Source organism: Camellia sinensis, chromosome 7 (genome assembly GCF_055761805.1).
Source record: "Camellia sinensis isolate YWXY chromosome 7, ASM5576180v1, whole genome shotgun sequence".
NCBI classification, from domain to species: domain Eukaryota; kingdom Viridiplantae; phylum Streptophyta; class Magnoliopsida; order Ericales; family Theaceae; genus Camellia; species Camellia sinensis.
This window is the reverse complement of record NC_138967.1, coordinates 12,224,904-12,251,527: the sequence shown is the minus strand read 5'-3', so window position 1 is coordinate 12,251,527 and position 26,624 is coordinate 12,224,904. Positions and strand designations below refer to the sequence as shown.

The 26,624-nt window shown below is 33.4% G+C and overlaps 1 protein-coding gene and 1 long non-coding RNA gene across 2 annotated transcripts; both read right to left on the bottom strand.

Moving 5' to 3' along the window:
- Positions 1–1,939: 1,939 nt before the first annotated feature.
- Positions 1,940–3,192, bottom strand: LOC114291862 (F-box/kelch-repeat protein At3g23880-like). Its single transcript, XM_028235746.2, has one exon. It carries the CDS (start codon positions 3,071–3,073, stop codon positions 1,940–1,942), a length of 1,134 nt encoding a protein of 377 aa, XP_028091547.2. The 5' UTR covers positions 3,074–3,192.
- Positions 3,193–21,541: 18,349 nt separating this feature from the next.
- Positions 21,542–25,633, bottom strand: LOC145794957 (uncharacterized). Its single transcript, XR_014334972.1, has 3 exons — positions 25,299–25,633; positions 24,255–25,063; positions 21,542–24,165 (listed from the first exon to the last, which is right to left on the bottom strand). It is a non-coding gene; the product is annotated as an uncharacterized LOC145794957 (long non-coding RNA).
- Between the last annotated feature and the right edge of the window lie 991 nt (positions 25,634–26,624).

The window sequence follows — 26,624 nt, the reverse complement described above, 5'->3', positions numbered from 1 at the left end:
TTTTTGAAAGAAACAGTTTGGAATCGTTACGTAACGGTGCGTAATAGGCCGTTACCACTGTTACGGCACCGTTACGACCGCTACGGCAGCCGTTACAGCCGACACACCTGTGAATCTCAATCACACTACAAAAGCGGCCGTAACGGATGGCGGTAACCGCCAAAACCGTTACATAACAGCGTTACGTAACAATTGCGGTCGCTTTTTAAAACCTTGCTTGAGAGTATTTCAAGAATGATTTATTCTGGAATGTTTGGTAGATTATTGGGTTCTGCTATTGATTTTTTGGTTTTTTCCTTCTCTTTTTGCTGTCTTCTTCTTCTTTCTCGTCTCTTTACTTCGCTTAAAATTGTCAGCAGATATAGGGTTACCATTCTAACATTAAAAAAATTGATAACGGAGCTAGTTTTTTATTTTATTTTAATACATATATATATATATATATATTCAGAGAGAGTGAGAGAGAGTCAAAAGAGAGATTGACTAGGGAAATTCCGTGAACAAGGAAGCTTGACCAGCAAGAAAATAAAAATAATAATCGTAAAAAAATAAAAGTGAAAATAAATTTTTACAAAATTACATACATAGTCGGAAAAAAAAAAGACAAATTACACTATTAGTCCTTGTACTTTAATTATTGTGTCATTTTGATACTTATAATTTTAATTGGATCATTTTGATCCTAAATATTTTGACTGTCTTAACTTATTGCAATTAATTCTAATTGTTAATGTTTTTTTATACACTACAAAAAATAAATAAATAAGGTTTTAAAAATCAAAATTTAGAGACAAAATTATTTTTTAGGAACCAAATAATTTTGTTGTAAAAAGTGTCGTCATTATATTTTTAGCAACAAAAATTGGATATTAGTGATGAATTATTATCCTTTTAGAACCAAATTTTTTGTCTCAAAAATAAACCATTTTAAGATAAAATTATTTTGTCCCTAAAAGTTATTTATTAATGACATTTTTAAAATTTTGTCGCTAAATGCCTTATTTTTTACTTTTCGGGACGACCTCTTAGAGACTATCCTCATGACGATGGAAATTAGTCCATAAATTTTCACTTTTAAACACCAAATATTGGTTTCTAAAACTCTTATATATTGTGGTGATAACAAATGCGTACATCAACTAATGTGTCATGTTTTTAAGAAAAATTATAAACTTGATCAAATTTAATGATTTAGCCTCAACTAAGGCCTCGTTTGGCAAGAGGCTATTTTAGCCAATTAGCCAAAAAGTTACTAAATTAGTCAAAAAGCTAACAACCCATACCAAAAAGTCAAAGATTCTCTTTTCTCTCTACTTTTTGCACATCTTTTCGTAATTAGCCAAAAAGTCATTCCAAACATACAAGTTTTTTTTACCTACCTTTTTAGCCAAATAGCCAAAAAGTTACTAAATTAGCCTGTTCTCAAACGAGGCCTAATTGAGTGAAAATTTTCTATAAAAAACTCTACCGTTATTAAAACCATTATTAAACGAGGTAATTCAAGAAAATAAGAATTACAACAAAAACTCAATTGCCGCAAAAACAACCAACTAGATTTGTACATTTGAGTATCAAATTGTGAGATCCATTCAGAAGCCCACATGGAAGGAAGCCCAACTTTAATTCTATACTAATCATTTTATCTTTAAGGAAAAATTCAAGACACAATTTCATAATACACAAGTGTAACGCATCAAAAGTAAATGAATTTCAGAATTTAAATTTTTTAACATGCCTAGCTTACCACAAATCTGAAATCCCAAACCACATTAGAAAACAAAGGATATAAGGAATTTTTTTTCTTCCTTCAATGGATAATAGATTGGTATTATGAAATTATAGATCCAATGAAGTTGTTTACCTTTAAATCTCACCAATGAAACTTATAAAATAAGAAAATTTTATTTCTCATCCAACTTACAAACCAAACACACTCTTCCTATTCTTTCTCTTCACTTTCTTCCTTTTCAAAATTATAGTCAGGCGGAACAACCAAACTTTCCTCATACATAATTGCTTCGAGAGAGCTACGATGGGTAAAATTTAGAATATCCCTATGTGAATTGTCATTAGGATTGTACGCCCTTATATACCCCTTCAACCCTGTGAAAATTTTCATTATAACTTCATCATTCTTTGTAGAACACAATGGCACAAAATAATCATAAATTTTTCCACTCAAATACTCTATGCTAAATAGAACAATCCAAGAACTTTCCATACCATATTCCTTCATAACCAATACCTCAACTTTATTGCCAACAAAAATGCATGAAGAATGATTGAAGCGAGACATACAAAGGCATCCATTCAGATCTCCCAAACCAAGTATAGTATATCCATCAACATGCTTAGCTTGTGGCATTGGTACCTCCTTGAATTCATCTATCCGCGGATCAAAGTAAATAATTTGGTGGGATGGAAAGTTATCCGAACTTTCCTTAAACACAAACCAGTGTAGATATCCATTCACTACAGGCCCCGAAATCATACTACAAACATGGTAAGGGAATTCATAGACTGATGTCCAAGTTTTGTTTCGAAAACTACCAATCTTCACGAATTTACCACCATAATTTGTGCTATCATGAATAATCGCCATTACAACTTTGTACTCGTTATTTGAGGAGTCAAAGCAAAGCCCGGAAACAGCATAGTAGCCGCGATGCACGGATGTCATGACTTTCTTCGAACACCTAGTGAGCGGATTCCATAAAAACAAATCATCGGAAATCAGTATAAGCAACAACCCATTACATGAACCAAAGATTTCAAGGTTAAAATGAGGTGGGAATTTTTCTTTTGGTTCAAGAATGCTTTCCACGTGACCTTCTTCGTCGATGGAGTTAATTGAATTGTCAATACAAACAAAAACCTTTTTTCGTTGAACGCTTTTCGCAAAACCTTGAATCAAAGAACCCCATTGCTTTGAAACACAAGTGAATTGAATGAGAGATTTGAGGGGTAATCTTGATAGTATGTTGAGAATGATTTCTTCAGGAAGGTTTGGTAGATTGGGCTCTAGTTTTGCTCTGATGTTCTTTTCCTTATTGCCTCTTCCTAGGGTTACCATTCTTTTCTTCAAAAAAAAACTTATCAGGGCTAGGGTTTTTATCCCCTTTTTCTGAGGTCTGTGATGCTAGTAACTAGGGTTAGTTACATATAAACAAGGAGACTTCCTAAACGAGAAAAAAAAAAATTAAAAAAAGGTTAATTATTTGATTAACCATATAATAGAAAAAGGCGCGTGATGCTAATAACTAGGGTTAGTTACATATAAACAAGGAGACTTCACCAGCAAGAAAATTAAAAAATAAAAATAAAAAGAGTAAATTATTTTATTAATCTTATAATCTAAATGAAGTATCACTTTAATTTCTATATTTTTTATTTCAACAATTTAAACTTATGCTTTTAATTTGTTACAATGTGACTTATTGTTCACTTTTTCCTTTTTTTTTGTTTTTTTTTTTTTTTTTGTTTTTTGTTTTTGGCTCTAAGTGACTTATTGTTCACTTACCGTCACAATTCGAAACAAGAAAATTTCCATTTTGATCCCTCTAATTTTTCACTTGATTTTTTTTATTTTTTTAATTAAAAATGTTAACAATGTATGATAGAAAAATCATATTATAACAAAAAAGAAAGTATAGAGTTTAAATTGTTAAAATTAAAATTACAATGACCAAAGTGAAAGACCATCTGACTCATAATGTAGGGGTGTTCAGTGGATATTCCAATCTGCCTAAACCGATTGAACTGAACCGATCCGCTACATTTTGGACGAATGCATGATGATGAGTAAATGGTTGCGGATTGATTTTTTTTAATCCACCTAGTATTGGATGGATGGTGGATTTAAGATTTTTTTTGCCGCAACCGAATCGTCAGACCGGGAGCACCCCTAGTAATTTGTAACTTTGTGTTTTCAATATGCTTAGATATTATGTTTATATTTTCAATTAAAAAATAGTTTAGATATTCTGCTGTGTTTTCAATTTATTTTCAATTTAAAAATCTTTTTATCAAATGACAAGTGTTGATATTTGATATTTTTGTGTGAAAAATATAACGCTTAAATTTGTCGTTTTTAAAAAAAAAAATCAAATTAAATAGTTTTTGAATTAAAAAAATAGTAATGAAATAGTTTTGATAATGTATAGTTTTCTTATATGTATTTATTATTGGTATTTAAAAATTTACTTGATAATCTTTTGATTATGTTGAGTTTGATTGTTATCCCAAAAAAAATGTTGACAAATTGTATTATGTTCAAAATTTGTAAAAATTTAACCACCAAACCGATTTGCATTCATCCACCAATCCACTCAATTTGCATCCGCTAATCCGGTAGATGAATGCGACTTGATTTTTTCTAACCTGCCAATCTAGTGGACGGATGATAAATTAAAAGTTCTTTGACCATAACCGAACCGCGAACACTCTTATCATAATGCACTCTCGAAAATAGCCCATCCTATATAATACCCTCAAATTAAATTTGGTTCCCCAAAAAATTTGAAAAGCCTAGTCTATATGATCCCAAAAAAATTAATTTGCCCTCTTATTAAATGTTGGTTGTAAACACATATAAAAATAAAATAAAATTATTTTAATAAATAAGAAATATTGTCTACCTTTATGTTTGATAATTAAAAATATAGTGTACTTGATCGGTGTAAAATCATATTAAACAATAGTCCATGACATCTAGTAAACAATTCGGATTGGCATCACTTTACTTCTTATTGCATTTTTTTTTAATTTTTTTTTTTATTTACACCTTCGGATATAGCGTTTCTAATAGAATTAGGCCTCGTTTGGGAACAGGTTAATTTAGTAACTTTTTGACTATTTAGCTAAAAAAATGAGCTAAAAAAAACTAGTATGTTTGGGATGATTTTTTAGTTTTTTATGAAAAGATGTGCAAAAAGTAGAAAGAAAAGAAAATCTTTGACTTTTTGGTATGAATTGTTGACTTTTTAATTTTTTTAGCGACTTTTTAATTTTTTGACTAAAAAATCCACTTGCCAAACGAGGCCTTACCCGGTGATTAATCAATTAAGATTGGATCATTGTCCAACCTATCAAATAAGATTGAAGATTGCGTGAAAATCATTACCCCCATAGAAACATAAGGACTACAAGAATAATAACACAATTGTTCTAAAACTTAAACCATTCCATGATGATATCTATTTTTCTTACAAAAGCTCATAATGATCCTGCGGGGAAGTAAAAAAATCATGATTTAGGGGTAGTCCAAAGCAAAAGTGTGAAGAAAAAATTCAGAAATATCGAGACCTCTCGAGAGCCTAAAGACTTGGCATTGGCCCAGCAGCAAATCAGAAAGGAAACATCAAAAGAGTCGATCAAGGCAGATCGGCTAAAAGAAGCACAAGATAGTCGATCAAAGGATAAAAAGGTGCATATCAAAACTTGATCATTGGATATCTGACAGCCCAGATGGGTGGCTAAATTTCTGCTTAAAAGAGCATGCTTAGGCCTATAAAAGGGGGCGAAGTAGTAAGTGAGGTACACAACGACAACGAATCATTTTATTCAATATTATTTTCCTTCCCAATCAAATATTAACTTAGGGGGTTTTGAAAAATTTGTTAAAAGTTGACTTTTTATTTTTATTTTTTTTTGACTATTTTGTTTTTTTATAAATAAAAAACGTAAGAGGTGATGTGACTTAAAATGAATTAAAAATTACAAACTAACTTTTAACTGGTTGCCAAATCAATCCTTAATCATCAAAAAGTTCTTCTGACCAAAAACCAAGTCAGAAAAGCCTCTAACGGTGTTGTTTGTTTTGCAAGTTAGAGAGAGGCGAAGGCATTCCATCTTGCTCTCAACTAGTGCCAGACAAATCCGCCCTCTACAATCCGAACAATTCTTTTCTTTTGGAACTCCTGTTCAAAAGTATATCTTTTGGTGGAAGCATAATGAGTGTGCTCGGTTTCTCTTTACATTTTAATACATGAGGATATGGAAAAGGAAAGCAAAGTCCTTTCTGCTTTGAGCATAATCTTTTATTAAAAAAATAATTTAATAAATTACTTGTTTGATTCCATTGAATTAGTCCTATAACTATTTGTAGGGTAACAAGTAATTATGCCAATATGTTGCTAGAAGTTGGGCAACTTAATACTAACATTTTTGTTTTTTTCTTTTCAAAAATTCGAAAACAACATTTTAATATCTATACTATTATTAAAAGCCAACAGGAACTTTGGTGTCCTGAAGCCTCTCTTAGAAATTTTTTTCATTTTTCCTAAACTAGTCATAACTTCTTAAATAATTACATTATTTTTACACTAACATCAATTTGTAGTTAAGGATAACATGACAAGTTCTCTGCATTTCAACTCTCATTAGTTAATCTTTTGATGGTTTTATCAAAGAAACGAACATAGTTGTGTCCCCAATCTGTATAACTGTTTTGAATCTGAATCGCTTTCTGGATGTAACTGTTAGCCAATCTTCACTGTATTTAAAAAGATTTAATTCTATTGTGTACACAACAACAAATAGAATTTAAAGAAATAAAGAAAAGGAGAGAAATTGTTTGATTACAAAAATCAAACTCGAAATAAAAATAAATAAATAAAAACAGATTTTATTTTGTTACAAAAACAAAATTAAAATCTGATTTAAATAAATAAAAACAACACTGAAAATAAATTAAATAACTTACTTGATTTAATTTCTTCGAATTATTTTATGATCAAGTCCAGTGTTTGACACTGTGTCCTTAAGACAGATTCGTCCTCTCCACGGTGCTTTCAGAATTTGGACGTCTATCTCCCAGGATAAAATGATCTACTACAAACAATAGCAGCACTACAAATTGTTTGCCTTACGAACACACTAAGTGTTTATACTCTCTCTGACAAGAAAATAATGCAGCAAAATGAAGAGGAAGTTTGCAGAATTATGAAGAACGAAAATTAGAGTTACCAAATCCAAATGAGGGTGGTCCTATTTATAGATGTGAAGGTGACTCTTTGTTTTGAATTGAACAGGTATCATACCTGTTGGGTTTTGAATTCAAACAGATTTGAATCAATTCAAACAGATAGTAAAACGGGAAGGGCCCTGTTTGGGTGTGCATTAATTCCAAAACAGTTTATTTCTGTTTGAAAACGGGAAGGGCTCTGTTTGGATGTACACTAATTCCAAAACAGTTTATTTCTGTTTGAAAACGGGAAGGGCCCTGTTTGGATGTACAAAAAATCCAAACCAATTTAATTTGAATTCTGGATTTTATTTTAATAAAAAATAAAATTAAATTCAAATGTTTTTGGCCCAAAAAGATTAGAAGCCCAACCCAACCACACACCACGCACCCGCGCCCAGGCCCAGCCCGCCCGACCGACCGGCCGGACGGCGGCGGCGGCGCGCGCGCGTGTGGTGGTTTTTTGGGTCCAATGGGTCTAGCCCATTTTGCCCATAACCTCTCCCTCTAAAACACTTGGGTACCCCTTGGGGCACACCCCAAGTATCACACCCTAAGCCTTATAAACCCTTTCAAAACCTCCCACCAAATCAATGTGGGACAAGCCAATTTACAACCTTAAGAAATTTCCACCAAAACTCCATTTCTATGGAGCACACTTTGGCTTCAATTTCCCATTCACTCGGTAATGGTTTTGAGCAACCAAATATACCACGTGAATCACAACGCGGCATAGAACGCGTTACCACTTTGACCCGAGTAAATCGACACTCGGGGCCCACCTAAAAAATAGACCGAACTTAGGAAAAAATTCTGGTTTTATCCAGAATTTTATAACCATTTCCAACAATCCCCCACATGAATGGAATTTGATGACAACAGAAATGCAACAATATGCAGATTTATCGAAAGAGTATAAGTCGAAAATATCTTGCATCAGGATAGGTAGTTTTCGGCCTTGAACCTTCCCTAGTGATAACCTATCGGACTTACTGGCTAACCAATGGACGCGATGCCTTGAATTGTTCAGCCGTTTGTGTAAGCCAAGACAATAGATTTCACACAAAATATCTTCTAACACATCGTGGTTCTCACTGTTGTGTTCATTTTGGCCTTGAACGCACCTGGTTTTCATGAGTATTTCTAGAGAATGTAGCCTTCTTCATTCTCATAGAACCGGCCCCAGTTCAACACTCATATAGGTGATTCTTATTGTGAGTATCTCCTTATACTCGTCTTGATTTTATGTCTTAATCAAGATATAAGTAATCATTAAAAGCTAAGCTTATCCTTATACCCCTGCAGACAACATATGTTGCAGATATCACTCTCACCATAGGAATGGGTAGGAACTTTAATCCCTTGGTGATTTCTGGCGAGTCATACATAACTTAGTTGTCCCTTTGAACTTAGTTCTTGGGATCTCCAGTCATATAAGTAGGGTTACCATTATGACGACTCTTATGTAATAGGCTTTAATCCCATCCCCTTTGATGAACTATACACTAGCTCTTTTGTCAAACCTTTTGTTAACGGATCCGCAATATTCTCTTTAGATTTTATATAATCTATTGAGATTATTCCGTTTGACAACAATTGCCTTACGGTATTATGTCGACGACGTATATGTCGTGACTTACCGTTATACATGTGATTCTGTGCCCTGCCCATTGCAGATTGACTATCACAATGAATGCAAATAGCTGGCACAGGTTTTGGCCACATTGGAATGTCTTCTAAGAAGTGACGAAGCCATTCTGCTTCTTCACCTGCTTTGTCTAAAGCAATGAACTCGGATTCCATTGTGGATCGTGCGATGCAAGTTTGTTTCGTGGACTTCCAAGAAACAGCAGCGCCTCCAAGAGTAAAGACATATCCACTAGTGGATTTTGAATCTTTAGTATCCGATATCCAATTGGCATCACAATAACCTTCGAGTACTGCTGGATATCGAGTAAAGTTCAAACCATGATCACGAGTAAATCTTAGATATCTAAGAACTCGAATGATCGCTTTCCAATGGTCTTCTCCAGGGTTACTAGTGTACCTACTCAATTTACTTATAGCATAAGCTATATCAGGACGAGTACAATTCATTAGGTACATTAGGCTTCCAATGATTTGGGAGTATTTTAACTGAGACACTGCATCACCTTTTTTTTTTTCGATAAATAAAGACTGATGTCTACAGGTGTTCTAGCTAAATTCAAATCATCCTTGATAAATTTATCAAGAATTTTCTCAATATAATGAGATTGAGATAATGCATATCCGTCAGATGTTTTAGTAATTTTCATTCCTAATATAACATCTGCGACCCCCATATCTTTCATATCAAATCTTTTGTTAAGCATCTGCTTAGTTGATTTGATCATGTTTTGACTGCTTCCAATGATAAGCATGTCATCTACATAAAGACAAACTATGACATATCCTTGGTCAGTGTTTTTAACATAGACGCATTTGTCACATTCGTTTATCTTAAACCCATTAGTAAGCATTGCATGATCAAATTTTTCATGCCATTGCTTAGGTGCTTGTTTTAATCCATAAAGGGATTTTACAAGTCGACAAACTTTCTTTTCTTGTCCTGATACTACAAACCCTTCGGGTTGTTCCATATAGATCTCTTCATTTAGATCACCGTTTAAGAAAGCTGTCTTAACATCCATTTGATGTATTTCTAAATTAAACAACGCTGCTATAGCAATAAGCATGCGAATGGATGTTATTCTTGTCACAGGGGAATATGTGTCAAAATAATCCAGACCTTCCTTTTGTCTGTAACCTTTAACAACAAGTCTTGCTTTATACTTGTCAATTGAACCATCTGCTTTCATTTTTCTCTTGAATATCCATTTATATCCAAGAGGTTTAGAACCTGGTGGAAGATCCACCAATTCCCAAGTATGATTTTGCATAATGGATTCAATTTCATTATTAACAGCCTCTTTCCACAAAGGTGCTTCAGGACCTGTCATTGCTGCCTTAAAGCTTTGAGGTTCATTTTCTAACAAGTATGTCAGAAAATCTGGACCAAAGGATTTTGATGTTCTCGCTCTTTTACTTCGTCTTGGTTCATCATTAGTTAAATCCTGTTGGTCGAGACTATTACTAGTCTCTTGTGTTTGATTGTCATTAGTCTCTTGACTTTGTGTACAATCATAAGTTCTTTTCTGTGAACTTAATCCCTGTCCTTTCTTGTAAGGAAAGACATGTTCAAAAAACACAGCATTCCTTGACTCTATAATAGTGTTCACATTTATATCAGGTATATCTGATTTATAAGTCAGAAACCGATATGCACTACTATTCTGAGCATAACCAATAAACACACAATCTACTGTTTTTGGTCCTATCTTAGTCTTTTTAGGAACAGGTACTTCAACTTTTGCCAAACACCCCCACACTTTTAAGTATTTGTAGGAAGGTGGTCGACCTTTCCACAATTCATAAGGAATGCTTTTGGTTTTCTTGTGGGGTATTCTATTAAGAACATAATTAGCAGACAATATTGCTTCCCCCCACAAGTTCTGTGGTAAGCCTGAACTTAGTAACATGGCATTCATCATTTCTTTTAGGGTTCTATTCTTTCTTTCAGCAATTCCATTTTGCTGTGGAGAATAAGAGGCTGTAGTTGGTGAATAATGCCATGTTGTGCACAAAATTCATTTAATGGTGCATCATATTCACCACCCCTATCACTTCTAATATAAATCAATGAATTTTAAAACAAATTCAAGAAAAAACCAAAATAATTATGACTACTTAAGTCAGAATTAATGTTTTGACAAAATCATATCCTCATAAAAATTTTTGCCTAAGAATTAAACAATTCAAAAACCCATTTGATTGTATACATTCTTGCAACTCAATAACAAATAAATGTCACTGTCATAAAAATATTTGTGACAGAAGAAAATTAAATTATCTCAACTAATGCAAGAGATACACCCCCATATTAATAAAATGGTTCATGGTTTAACAAATTCTACTACGCAAGTAAAATAATTATTCATGACATCTCATGTCACATAATTCAATAATCAACATAAAAGATTTCTTAAATTACTTCCCAATTAAACGGACCGATATAATTACATACATCTGCATGTTTAAATTTCTCTGGTGTTTAAACACCCATTCAAAATTGATTAGAAATATTCAAATTAACCTGCTTATGTCCAAAATCGACATAATAATTTATCATTTCAAATCACTTGAAATTATTGTTAAGAAATAACATGAATTGATATCATACATGCATATCAAACGCATCAACTAAAAATAATGAATTTAACAAAATAAATTAATCATGCACGATCCCATCACTTGCATCATGAAATAAAAGGATTTTCAACTCATAAATAAAATCCAACGCATTTATACTTTAAACTTCAAAATTACAAAGCATACCTTCATTTAACAAGTTTGATTTGTACATAAATAAATAAATTAAATATGCATTAAAATGTTCTTGTGAATATATATATATATATATATATTTTCCGACTCAAGTGCAGAAACAATTCAAGACTATGAATCCACATTGTAATAAAATAAAATTAGTTTGTAAAACTAATATTTTTACTCTAGAAACAAATTCTTCCATGTATACTCACGATGAACTATGATAAAGTCAAAATAATTAACACCTTTTCACAAAGGGTTCAAAAATAAGTGGTCTACCAAATGAAACCATAAGTTACTTACAAAATTAACAGATTGTGACCGAGTCACAAAGTTACATGATTGATTAACAAAATTAATTTTCTAGTTACTAAAATCAGAAAATAAATTACAATACAAAATAATTTTATTTTCCTTGTTACTAAAACTAGTGAAATAAAATACCGAAATAATATCTGATCACAAAAATCAGAAAACCAAACCACAAATTAATTTTCTAGTTACTTAAACCAGAAAATAAATTACAATACAAAATAATTTTATTTTCCTTGTTACTAAAACTAGTGAAATAAAATACCACAAAACTATCTGATTACAAAAATCAGAACAAACACAAAATAATTTTCTAGTTACCAAAACCAGAAAATAAATTAAAACACAAATTAATTTTCTAGTTACTAAAACTAGAAAATAATTATTACAACAAAATAATTTTATTTTCCTTATTACTAAAACTAGAAAAATAAAATATAACAAGAATTTTCTGTAATACCAAATAATATTCTGAATTGTTAATGACACCAGTATCGTACTACTAGTAGTTGTCAAAGAAAAGAGACAGTATATTACTACTATCTGTCAAATAGCATAAATCACTATTTGTTTTTCCAACCAGAATATTAATTTGAAAACACAGAAAATTAAATACAATGAAGATACCCAAAAACGGAATCTGTCTTAAGATTGTTAGCCAATCTTCACTGTATTTAAAAAGATTTAATTCTATTGTGTACACAACAACAAATAGAATTTAAAGAAATAAAGAAAAGGAGAGAAATTGTTTGATTACAAAAATCAAACTCGAAATAAAAATAAATAAATAAAAACAGATTTTATTTTGTTACAAAAACAAAATTAAAATCTGATTTAAATAAATAAAAACAACACTGAAAATAAATTAAATAACTTACTTGATTTAATTTCTTCGAATTATTTTATGATCAAGTCCAGTGTTTGACACTGTGTCCTTAAGACAGATTCGTCCTCTCCACGGTGCTTTCAGAATTTGGACGTCTATCTCCCAGGATAAAATGATCTACTACAAACAATAGCAGCACTACAAATTGTTTGCCTTACGAACACACTAAGTGTTTATACTCTCTCTGACAAGAAAATAATGCAGCAAAATGAAGAGGAAGTTTGCAGAATTATGAAGAACGAAAATTAGAGTTACCAAATCCAAATGAGGGTGGTCCTATTTATAGATGTGAAGGTGACTCTTTGTTTTGAATTGAACAGGTATCATACCTGTTGGGTTTTGAATTCAAACAGATTTGAATCAATTCAAACAGATAGTAAAACGGGAAGGGCCCTGTTTGGGTGTGCATTAATTCCAAAACAGTTTATTTCTGTTTGAAAACGGGAAGGGCTCTGTTTGGATGTACACTAATTCCAAAACAGTTTATTTCTGTTTGAAAACGGGAAGGGCCCTGTTTGGATGTACAAAAAATCCAAACCAATTTAATTTGAATTCTGGATTTTATTTTAATAAAAAATAAAATTAAATTCAAATGTTTTTGGCCCAAAAAGATTAGAAGCCCAACCCAACCACACACCACGCACCCGCGCCCAGGCCCAGCCCGCCCGACCGACCGGCCGGACGGCGGCGGCGGCGCGCGCGCGTGTGGTGGTTTTTTGGGTCCAATGGGTCTAGCCCATTTTGCCCATAACCTCTCCCTCTAAAACACTTGGGTACCCCTTGGGGCACACCCCAAGTATCACACCCTAAGCCTTATAAACCCTTTCAAAACCTCCCACCAAATCAATGTGGGACAAGCCAATTTACAACCTTAAGAAATTTCCACCAAAACTCCATTTCTATGGAGCACACTTTGGCTTCAATTTCCCATTCACTCGGTAATGGTTTTGAGCAACCAAATATACCACGTGAATCACAACGCGGCATAGAACGCGTTACCACTTTGACCCGAGTAAATCGACACTCGGGGCCCACCTAAAAAATAGACCGAACTTAGGAAAAAATTCTGGTTTTATCCAGAATTTTATAACCATTTCCAACAGTAACAGAATTGAAATTGTTTGAATATTATTGATTATGTTTTTCGAATATTCATGTTTTCTCAATTTCCTTTTTTTATTTTATTTTATTTTTTTAAAGATATTGATGGATGAATATCAATAGATTTATGAATATCCACATATTCTTATACATATGCTATATACATTGTTACTCCCAGATTATCACTCAATAACTTCTTTTTCTCATCTTTTGATACACATAATTTCTGGGTTTTTCATTTAACAAAAGTCAAGTTGAAATCAATCATATATTTAGGTTGTATTTGGATCATGGATTGGGTAGGAATTTGGAAAAGGAAAGGAAAATACAAGGGAAATGGAGAAAAAAAATGGCTTATATTTTATTTGCATTTCTCTCATCGTTTCTTTTTTGTTTGCAAAACCCTATTTAAATCTATAATCTAAACACAACCTTAGTGGATTTTTTGTTCTTTTTTAATTTTGTTTCACCTATTCACTTTTTTTTGTTTAGCCTAGGTGTGGAGTTAATATTTGTTGTTGCTTTTTTTTTTATAGTAAAAATTGTAATTGTAAATTGACAAATTGTAAATAGGGTTTTGCAAACAAAATTCATATTATAATTCTAAAAGAAATTGCACACGCATCGCGTGTGCCCGGTTGCTAGTATCTTAAAAGTGAGTTGTTTTTATCATACATCCATGTTTGAATGTCATCCAGTAGAGCACAGTATGGGATCTCCCCCAATTTTGCCTAACTCAACAACAATGCTCTTCTTCAGGGTTGCCAAATAGAGGACCATCATGCATCCAAACTGCTTTACTTGTTATTCTATTGTTAATTGGACCTAGCTCCTCTCCCTCCTCTCCGGTTACTGGAGATCAAGGTTGTTAAGATCGGGATCTTACACAGGATCGTTTTAGGGGTCTGTCGGATCAGATCATAGGATCGGATCGAGGATCGTAAGATCCTACTAAAATGATAAAAAAATACAATAATTTTTATATGACTAAATAATACTATCAAAAAATATATAGAATAAGCCCCAAAAAAAGAAATATATCAATTCAATGTAGCATTCAAACATTTTTTTTCAAAAAAAGAAGTCAAAAACATAATAAAACCAAATACTAACACTTGCACACCATTGTCATTGTTTCTTAATGAAAGCAAAACAAACTAAATAAAGGAAGAACAAATAAAAACTACAATAAGCCATCATTGTCGTTGAAATTATCATCATTATTGCCACAATCAGCATTAATCATTGCCACATCATCATCGTCATCATCACCATCATCATCACCACCCCCGGTGCCATCCAAGTCCTCAATGTCTTCACCAATAGTAGCATCTTCAAAGTCATGATCAAAATCCCTTCGAGCATCCATGTTTTGATCCATAGCATCATCATCACTTACTTCATGAACTTCATCATGTTCTCTACCAATATGATCACGACCTAAGTTACAGTAAACAAAAAAATTAAAAGTAAAATTAAAGTTATAATTTCTAATTAAAACTAAAAGATGTGTACATAAACTTACAAGCTTCTTCCAAATTCCTTGCAATGGCCTCCACTTCGTCTTCATCCGAATCACATCCATGTCAAGCATTCCTATCAAGCACACTCAACCAATTTCCTTCTCTTGGAAGAATCGGAGTCTCTCTCTCTATTATCCATTCATCATCTGATGGGATATCCTCCAAACATAATGGATTCACGATTGCTTATCTATTCATGTGTCGTTGTCTCAATTTCAAATTGTACATGACAAATACCAAGTCATTCATTCTCTTTTCGTGCAAACGATTCCTCCGCTTTGAATGTACCATCTCAAAAGCACTCCAATTTCGCTCACACCCCGATAAACTGCATGTTAAACTTAATATTCTAATTGCAAACATCTTCAACTCAAGGCATTTATCACCAAAAGAGTCCCACCAATCAGCTACATGAAAGTTTAGTTATAAATTTAAAATTGATGAAATGAAAACAAATAATAAGATATTAAAATGATACAAATCAACTTATTATAAAAATAACAAAACACCTGGAGATTTGTTTTTCCTAGTCATGATTGCATTTTGTATGCCAAAGAGCCCTCTTGCACTCTTAAATGCATCAATTTGCAAATCTATCTTCACCCTCTCATTAACATCAGAAACCATTCTTTCAAGACATTTGTACGGCCCAATTTTAACCTCCGCATCAGGCTAAAAATTAGGACTGTAATGAAACTGAGGGTTCAAGAAGTATGCTGCAGCATGCAATGGGTGATGGAGTTGGGATTCCCATCTTCTATCAATGATGGTCCATATAGGATCATAGCTAACACCATTAAATAAAGAGTATTAATGAACAAATAAAAAGTTTAGAGAAATATAATAGTAAAGTAAATAAGTTTAACTAATTAAAAGTTTACCATGTGAAAACATTATTGAAATTGCTTTGAATTTCCTCTTTTGCACGATCCATTGCCTCGTAAATGAATCCCATCGCCGGATGCTCATCCGAATCCACCAATCTAAGTACTTTAATGAGAGGTACCGCAGCTTTCAAGCACATAGAAACGCCCTTCCAAAAAATACGATTATCTAAAACAATATCTTCAATTTTTTTACCCATTTCAAACCTTGCAAATCGACTATTCCTCTACTTGGATGATGTAAACAAAGAGAACAATGCACCCTTTTGCTCATGAAGGCGCCTCAAGGTCAAGTAAGATGTGGCAAATCATGTTACCGCGGGCCTAATAAGTTCAATACCTTTTGTGAACTCCTTCATCCAATGAATAAGATTTGTTCTTGAATAAATGTATGCCACAATTCTTTTTCCCTTTTTAATTATAACTCGATGAAGTTGGATTTGCTTCTCAAAATCCTTTAACATCAAATCTATGCAATGAGCGGCACAAGGTGTCCAAAACAAGCTCTTCCTCTTATCTATTAACATTTCTCCCGCCAACTTATAATTAGAAGCATTATCGGTCACCACTTGCACAACATGCTCCACTCCAACCTTCTCAACAATCTCATCCAACATCTCAAAAACCTTTTCACCGGTTTTTGAAATGTCGGATGTATCCAATGAGGATAGAAAGATAGTTCCATTAGGGCTATTGACAAGAAAATTACAAATTGATCTTCTCTTTTTATCCGACCATCCACCGGACATAATTGTATACTCAATCTTCTTCCATTGTTCCTTGAACTCATCAAGCAATTGTAATGTCTCTTGCACTTCTTTTTTTAAAAATGTCACCCTAATTTCATGGTAAGATGGTGGCACAAGGCCTTTTCCATAATCTCCAATTTTCTTAACCATAAGTGGAAATATAGGATTGTTGACACAATTAAAAGGAATTGCACTAGTGTAAAAAAGTTGGGCAATTGTTTGACAAACATCATCTCTCTCTTCTTTCTTAAATAATTGATTGATGGTTTTTTGATTTTGATGCCGAGACTTATTCACCACAAATTTATCCATACGCCCATAATGTTTTTGTTTGTATCCATGGCCATCGGCATGCAATAATTCCACTTCTTCATCAGAATCATCATCGCCAATATCAAGGATTCTCTTTTTCTTATTTTGAGACTCCAATGTTTGAGTTCTCAAAAGACTCATAAATTTTTCCCTAACATCTTCCGGAACTTGGGGACATGGTTCAACATTTTGATGAGTGCATGCCAAATGGTGTTTCAATCTATATATTCCTCCAAAACGAGTAATATTACAGTATTTGCATTTTACCTTTTTGCTTGCAGCATCCACTTCAATGTCGTGTTCCCAACCAGGATCAGATCTTAGACCAGCAACATTTTTCCTCTTCCCCCCTCTTCCTGAACCAGAGGCTGGCATTCCTGCAATTGCAACAAATTGTAAACATTTGGCAAATTGTAAAAAGGCACAAGACAGAGACAGTTCATGTTTTTAATTTCCATTCCCAGGGGCTAATTAAAACAGTAGTAGCATTATCATTTATAGGATTGCAGGCAACAAAGAAGAAGAAGGAAAATTGAAGAACAAAAAAAAGAGAAACAGAGCAAAAATAAGAGGTGATTCAATGTGGAAGACTAATGCCCCAAAATAAATGCGATTCGGTGAAGGAAAAAAATAAATAAGAGGTGATTCAATGAAGAAATAAATAAATAAATAAGATAAGATAATGACTTTGTCATCTAAAGAGCTTTACAACAGTAAGGTGCTCAGATCATACCCAGATGTTGATTCACATAGTAAAATTTCTTTATTGATGAAGAATGATTGTTCAGTTATTTTTAGTATTTTTTTTACAGAACAAAAATAAATAAATAAATAAATCAGAGGTAATTTACAGAACCAAAAATAAATAAATAAATAAGAGCCAAAAAAAATCACCGAAGGAGGTGATTCAGTGAAGAAAGAATGAGAGATCAATGAAGAAAGAAAGAAGAGCTGTTGAGCAGCGAAGAAAGAAGAAGAGTCTTCGAATTCGAAGAAAAAAAAAACAGAGCAGTAGACACCTAGAGTGGAGTCGCAGCGAAGAGAAGAGAGGGAGAAGAAGAAGAAGAAGAAGAGGAAGCAGCGTACCTAGAGTCGATTGCCCAGGTCAGGCTTCGTTTGATGTTAAATGATTGAACCTCTTTTTCCCCAGGTCAATCTTCTTCGTTTGCCCTAATCTGCTTTGCTTCTCTGCTTCTCTCATTTCATTTTAGGTCCCGATTTGGCTTTTAAGTTGCCCAAAAAATCCTTCAAATCTGGATCGCATGGTGTCGCAATCCAAATGCGATCCTACCGATTCCGTCAATCCCACCACGATCCTGCTCTGGGGTCGATCCGATGTACGATCCAGATCGAATAGTGTATAATGAGTCGTAGGATCGTACGATCCTACGATCCGGATCGCGATCTTAACAACCTTGCTGGAGATGGCTGTTTGGCATTGATGGGCCCTAATCCAAACTCATGTCGATAATTTAAACTGTTTAATATGTAAAACCCGTCGAGTACATCATTCTTGAAAAAAATATGTTGATTGGATATTGAAAACTACTTGATCAGATCACATAATCAAAATAATTTTCAAAAATAAATTATGACAGAAATAAGATCGATCAAGTGATTATCGATATCAAATTAATGTAAAAATAATATACTTGACAGGTTTTATACATTAAATAATTGAATTATCAACACGAGTCTAAATCACTAATGCCAAATAGCCCTCTCCAATAACCGGAAAAGAGCCAGGTCCTTGTTTATTTGTCTATCATTGGTTTCAAGTTGGTTTGAAACTAAATCTATTAACTTAATTTTTTATTCTTTTTTCTTTTTTCTTTTTTCTTTTTTTTTTTTTGTTTTGTCGATTATTTATTTACATATGGAGAAAAAAAATGCTATGTATCTAGAATTTGTGTCTCGAAAGTGAACTGTATGATATAAATTTAGGCCTCGTTTGACAAGTTAACATTTTAGTAAAAAAGTCAAAAAGTTACTAAAAAACCTAAAAAGTCCATAACTTATACCAAAAAGTCAAAGATTTCATTTTCTCTCTATTTTTTGCACATCTTTTCGTAAAAAGTCAAAAAGTCACCCCAAACATACTAGTTTTGTTTACCTCATATTTTAGCCAAAAAATTAAAAAGTTACTAAAATAGTCGGTTCCCAAACGAGGCCTTAAAATTAATATAATGTAAATCACATTTAAAATGAGGGATGGTTTGGTATCCCCTATATAATCTATCTTTTTATCTTTTTTTCATCACATCACCTCTCTACTTTTCTGCACATCTTTTTGTAAAAAGATAAAAAGTACATTTATTTAGATCATCCCAAACAACCCCTGAATATGTTCTGCTAATGTAATTTTTTGAATTTTTTTATCAATAATTTTTCTCCTTATGTAGTGTTATTTTCTAGTGTTGTTGAGGGAGGAAGAGAAGGGTCCATCTCTCCAATATATTTGAGTGGTGATGAGTGGCCACTAGACTGCCACCACACATTTGACAAATAGCACTGGACAAAGTTATTTCCTTCTCTGCCTTGTTTGTGTTGGTACTTTTCATAATAATATAAGAAAAACATATAAAATAAATTAAATAGATTTACCGTCCCTCAATGAAGGTTGAAGGTATGTTAGCGTTTGTCTCGCAGAATACGACAATCAAAACCAGCTAATGTAGAAACATCTTTTGAATAGTTTCAATGAACTTGAAAATGGTTGCAATCTTTTCAACAATAACCAAAAAAAGAGCTAGCAAAAGAAGGTAGGAAACATTTTCTTTGGTAAAAAAAAACATCTCCAACTTTTTATCTCAAAACATCATTTCCATTTTCTATCAAAACCCTCACCAAAATTATTCTTCCAAGTTGGAGGGAAAATGTATCTATTTATACAGGTAGGAGAATCTCTAACTATAAAGACTATATATCAATAGGATCATTAACCAAGGCCATCAACTCTAGCCATTAAGGCTAGAGTTACAAAGATTCAAAATTTCAAAACTATTATATAAATCATAATGTGTATATAATGCATAAGTTTTGAGAATCAAACTAAATGGGTTACAAAATAGATACGGGTGTTGCGTTACAATCCGATCTAAATTCAATCTCAAACACATGCACAAACTAAGCCGAATACAGTTCAGCCCAAAGCTTAAGAGTAGGTCTAAATCCAAATCTGAGACCAAACCCAGTACATATACAAGTACAAGTCTAGATCCAGTCCAAATTAAGTCCAAATCTAAACACAACTTTATTGGTGTCCACTTTATGAGACTATTCTCATTTACAACTCAATGATTTCGGCTCATTATTTTGTATTGCAATATTCTCATTTAAGAAAATACAAAACCACTCAGACCCACCTCAACCGACGGTTGAGTCTCAATTTAATTTCAAATTAAAATTACCGAAAAAGTATTATTTTTCATCTGTTTGCACATATATTCTTACCCAGATAGCACCAAAATACATCCAAATTTGGACTTTCAATGTTTTGACTCCGTTATTGTAACCAAATTGTGATCTTGTAACATAGCCATTTTCATGTGAAGGTTACTAATAAATACATATGCCTCAAGACAGTAGCAGAACCAGCCTACGAGTGAGGGCAACTGTGTGACTTTATTAACCAAATACATTTTATTTTGAAAGAAGAAAAGTTCACTACAAAAAATTTGACTTTTTGCGACGGTAAAATACCGTCGCTAATACTCCTAATGCCGTCGCTAATACTTTTTGCGACGGCAAAATGACTTTTTGCGACGGCAAAGAGGGGGTCGCAACTGCAGGGGTTGCAAAAGAGTTTTTGCGACGGTAAGTGCCGTCGCTAATGTTTTGCGACGGCATTTTTTACCTTTTTGCGACGGCACCGTGCAGTCGCTAATAACGTTTGAAATTTCTTGACTTTTTTGCGACGGCCCTATTTTACCGTCGCTAAAAATGTTATTTGAGACGGCAAAAAACACCGTCACTAATAATCTTTTTCTTTAAAAAAAAACACTGTTTTTGCGACGGTGTGTGCCGTCGCAAAAAGTATAAAAAATATAAAATTTTCTATTTCTTGCGACAGTGTAATGCCGTCGCAAAAAATATTAAAAAATAATAAAATTTTTATTTTAAATAATAAAATTTCTATTTTTTGCGACAGTATAATGTCGTCGCAAAAAGTAAAACCTATAACAAAATTAATAAAAATATTAAAAATTTCTATTTTTTCCGACGGTGAAAAGAGCTGATTATTTACATTCCATTCACAAAAACATCATAACAGAAAATAAAAATAAAAATTGATCAAACCATCAAATTCAATATTTTACAAAGAATAATTAACCTGTACATGTTCATAAAAGCATATTTAAATTATAAAATTCACCCAAATCCTAAAAAAAATAAAATAATAAAATAAAAATTCACCCAAATACGATTACTTATTGTGTAATGATATTCAAATAACAAATTCTTGTGTACAAACATCACACTTCTCAATTGCAACCATTGTGTAGGCTAATTCTACACAAAATAAACATTCACTAAACTGAATAAAAAACTAGAATAAACCATACACTATCTGGGATTATATATCAACCTCACCTAATTTTCGTCCATGGAATTATATATCCCCTGATTCATCAGCTCCCACATTGTAATGCCTGCAGAGGCTTTGGTAACAGTGGTCTATGAACAAGAAACACTCAAGACACCTGCAGCATTGTAGGCTGAGATCTCGGATTGGGACTTAAGCATGCCATTGCCATTGTTGCTAAGAGAACCAAATTTTGAGCAATCAGTTGATTGACAGCAGACAAGAAGCAGGGATCTAATAGGTCCTTCAGCAGACTATTTTGAGCAGATGATGATGACACTGAACAGAGTAGTTCGCTTGGATACCTTCCCATTATTGTTTCTAGAACCACCACCCCAAAGCTATAAACATCCCACTGCTCAGTCACGGCCATGGTGTACGCAAGCTCTGCACCAATAAGAGGAGTTCAGAAATTTTGTTTTCTACCCTGCCTTCACTGGCATAAACTAGATTTTGTGATTACATTGCATAACATATTTAATAATACCATAGAAAATACTATATCAGCTGCATTTTCTTACATAATTCTTTTCCCACTCTTGCAGCTAAGGAAATGCAGAGTGGGGCGAGTGTCTAGCGGGTACAAAGCCTCGTGAATAAACTCAAACTCTGAATACGCATAATAACCTGCAAATCACACGAGCTTGAATTTTTTCGCACCCATTGAGAATCTAACATGAGACTTTCAAAATTATCCTATAATGAAGCTTCTATGTATCTAACATGAGACTTTCAAAAATTATCCTATAATGAAGCTTCTATGTTCAGCCCTTACGCTGTGTTTAGGTCATGGATTTTGGGGAGGGATTTAGAAATGAAAAGAGAAAATGTGTGCAAAACTATGTTATTTCACCTATATTTTCCCTTTTCCTTTCCTTTTCCTTTTTCCAAATCCCTCCACAAATTCTTACAAAGTTTTTGTACAAAATAATGTGACTACCTTTCACTTTGAAACAAAATGCAAATGAAGATTTTTTTTTTTTTTACAGGAATATCATTCTTCTCATAATTTCTTGTACAATTTTTATATATGAATAGAGTTTTCTTTCTTCTTTTTTTATTTATTTACTAATATGAACACCTTTGGATCTAGTAGAGACCATACGCAAATGATTTTTTCACTAGTTTTATAAAAAATTGTAAACCAGCTTTACCTACATACAAGGTCAAGATATTGGGATTTTTTTTCTTTAAAAACAACTCATTTTTTAAGAAACACCACGAGCCTTTAGGATAAATTTATAAGAAAAAAGAAACGATATGGAAACATAAGATAGTTTTGAAAATTTCATTACTTCTTGTTTCTGAAAACATAAAAACAAAACAAAACAAACCACCAAACATCCCAAATGAATTATACAATTGAAACAATATGATGTTCCAAAATCGGATTCGAAGTTGTGGACATGTTTTTTAAAGTGAAAATAGGATAAGAATGAAAGAAAATCTTCCCAACTTATTAAAAACCACATCAAGCGATACAGACTGATGATGCAAAGGACGTTGAATAAAATAGGAGTTTAAATGAATCCAGCTTTAAACCACTCCTAACGTATACGTGTTATAAAGACACTGTGTCTATATGTCCCAGTAACAAGATGGTGACTAAATAGACCATACGATGGAAAAGCAACCCAATTCAATAATAATAAAAATAAATAAAATTAAAGCCTTTTGTGGAGAACAATTAGCAAACTGTTTTGACATTTTTATGGATGAATAGTCTATGGTAGTTTATACAAGTCCCAAGTGAACCCTGCGTGAAATTGTAGAACATACCCATTAAGCTAGATTTTATGGTGAGTTAAATAGCACCCCTACCTACCCGATTTTAGACCACATAAAAATATCAAAAACAAAAACATATGCCTGTCAGTTTCACGCCTACATAAATAATTTGAGTATTTTCTTTGATTTTATTTTTATTTTTTACTCTTTTTTTTTCATCTCACACAAACTATGTTGAGAATTACTAACGATTAATACTACCAACAACGAGACTGGACATATGCCAACAGACTATGCTAACAGACTAAACTAAAGCGGGTTAATATTGAGTAAACATCAAACGTGCAACACTTTTTTCTACAGGATACAAGGCATGATTTATCAAAATTAAAATAGAATAATTTATTTTATTGAAAAAAAATTCTATCTAATGACACATTCAAAAGTAGAAAAGTGTATTCAATAGAACTGCCAGAAATCATTTCAGAGCAGGGATTGGAAAAGGGAAAATGAAGATAATAAGTGAGAAGGGAAGGCCTCAAAATGAGAGAAAATAGCAGACAATATAGTTAACAACCATGCAACAAGAAAGAGAGGTCTTCCCTGATACTTGAACTTCATTACTGGGACATAAGCATCTGGAACTGGTTGAAGCTCAGTAATTTCTTCCATTTCAGCCAGCATATCATGCAATATAATAAAGAAATCTTCCTGCAGACAAACATCATATCAACCTTTAAATATAAAGCTTCTGGATTTGCAAAACCTAACAAGAAAGAATGACCCAAACTATAACCAACCTCTCTATTTACGTAAGATGGTCCGACACACAAGGTATCCATGTCAGCCCCAGGCCCATGAACCTGTCAACATAAAATATTTTTGCCACATCCCCTTGTAATCTAAATACACTCACTAACCAAGGATGACATTCAAAAAAGGAAAAAAAAAATTAACAAAATATTTCTTACAAACAACAGAAGTCAGAAATTCGTGTACAGTTTTTGCTCATTGAATTGCTGCAGGGACTATGTAGAGACTTCTGAGTGAACGGATATATATGGGAGTTTTAGATGTTTTGTTTTACTTTTCTTGTAGTGTATGTGGGTGCCCCCTTGCTCATTGAATTGCTGCAGACAAGTCTGTCAAGCCCAATCAAACTCTTGAACATGGATAATATGACTTACTGTTCTCTAAGACAACCTGGAATTCCAAATGTCAATGCCACATCCAGCACATAAGCTCCTATTCAACGTATCATACAGATCTTTGACAAGACTAGCTCAGTGATTACTCTCAACCACCAACTGACAGAACCATCCCCTCAGAGATGAACGAAGAGCAATTTCATTCTACATAAAATTTATCTTTATCATTTTCATCTAAGTTATTCCAGAAACTCTTGCAAATTTTGGCAACATGAATGAGCCAAAATTCCAAACCATTGTAAGGTCCACTGAAGAAATATATAGGGAAGACAGAATGCTCCTACACCATACAAAGAACATACTGCAATCCTATACTTACCCCCAGCCGGTATGAGTAGAAATTGAATTACTCTCCAATTGCTTCTAAAAGAGGCTGGTATGAGTAGCAGTACTAGGCAGATCTGTATGGGAAAAACAGATCAAAAAAAAAAACAGATCATATATATATATATATATATATACATCTGTGAGTGTATATAGGGGGGTTTTTGATCTGTTACATATATGTAACAGATCAAAAACCCCCCTATATACACTCACAGATGTATATATATATATATATGTGTGTGTGTGTGTATGAAAACCCCCTATATCCGAAATCCCGACACAGAGAGAGAGAGAGAGAGAGAGAGATACCCTTTGAAATCGGCGGTGAGGGAAGATCGCCAGTGAGGGAGGAGTGGCGGTGAGGGGCGAGCAACCGTCAACGTCGTTTGTGAGAGAGAGAGAGAGGGAGGCAGCAGCGGCGGTAAGGGAGGAGGATCGACAGTGAGGTACGAGCGACGGTGAGGGAGGATCGGGAGTGAGGGAGGATCGGCGGTGACGGATGATCGGCGCCGTCGTTGTGTGAAAGAGAGAGAGGAAGGCGAAACCCTAGATGGAGAGAGAGAGAGAGAGAGCGAGCAGGAGGAGATGAGAGGAGACGGCTCTGTGGTGTTTGTTTTGTGTGTGTTCTCAAACAAAACCCTACACATCAAACAAAACCCTACACACCCACAAATGTTATAGTTAATGTATTTTTTATTAAAATAAAAAATTATTAAAATAATTTTTATAGTTGATAATTTTTTTTTTATTTGGTAAAATTAAAAATATTATTTTAATGAAAAATAAATTAAAAATATTATTTTAGTTACGAAGATTGAAAATTTATTTGTTTCATTTTTATTTTAATGAAAAAAAATATTATTTTTTTTTATTTGGTAGAAGTAGGGGCAATATTTTAATAAAAAATATTTTAATGAAAAAAAGGTGAAAGAGAGATGGTGGTGGTGGTGGTGATAGCGAAAGAAATTAGTGGTGAAGTTGTGGTAGTGGTAGTGTAAATGGAGTGGCAGGGGTGAAAGAGAGGTAATGGTAGTAGTAGTGGCAGTAGTGGTAGTAGTGGTAGTGGAGTGGTGGCAATGGTAGTAGTAATGGTAGTCGTAGAGGTGAAGTTGGTAAAAGAGATGAGTAGTGAAAGAGAGAGAGAGAGAGAGATGAGTGAGAGACAGATAGAGGAGAGAAAGCGAGAGAGAGAGACAGAAACAGAGTGATGAGCGAGAGAGAGACAAAGTGGTCGCTAAAAGTGCATTTTCTTGTAGTGGAGAGCTCAGTAAATAGAGAAGCGATGAGGGAGAGAGTGAGTAATGTGAACACAATGGGGAAGAGAGACAAACAGACAGACAGACACATAGAGAGAAAGAGAGAGAAACAAAAGAGTGAGAGACAAACAAACAGACACAGAGAGAGAAAGAAAGAGAGAAAAGTGATAAGTGAGAGAGAGATAAAGAGAGAAAGAGATATAGAGAGAAAGAGATATAGAGAGACAGAGAGACAAAGAGAGAAAGAGATAGAGAGAGACATATAGAAAAATAGAGAGAAACAAGAGATGAGAGAGACATATAGAAAGAAAGCAAAAAGAGATGAACGAGAGAGAGAATAGAAAAATAGAGAGATAGAGAGAAGAGAGATGAGCGAGAG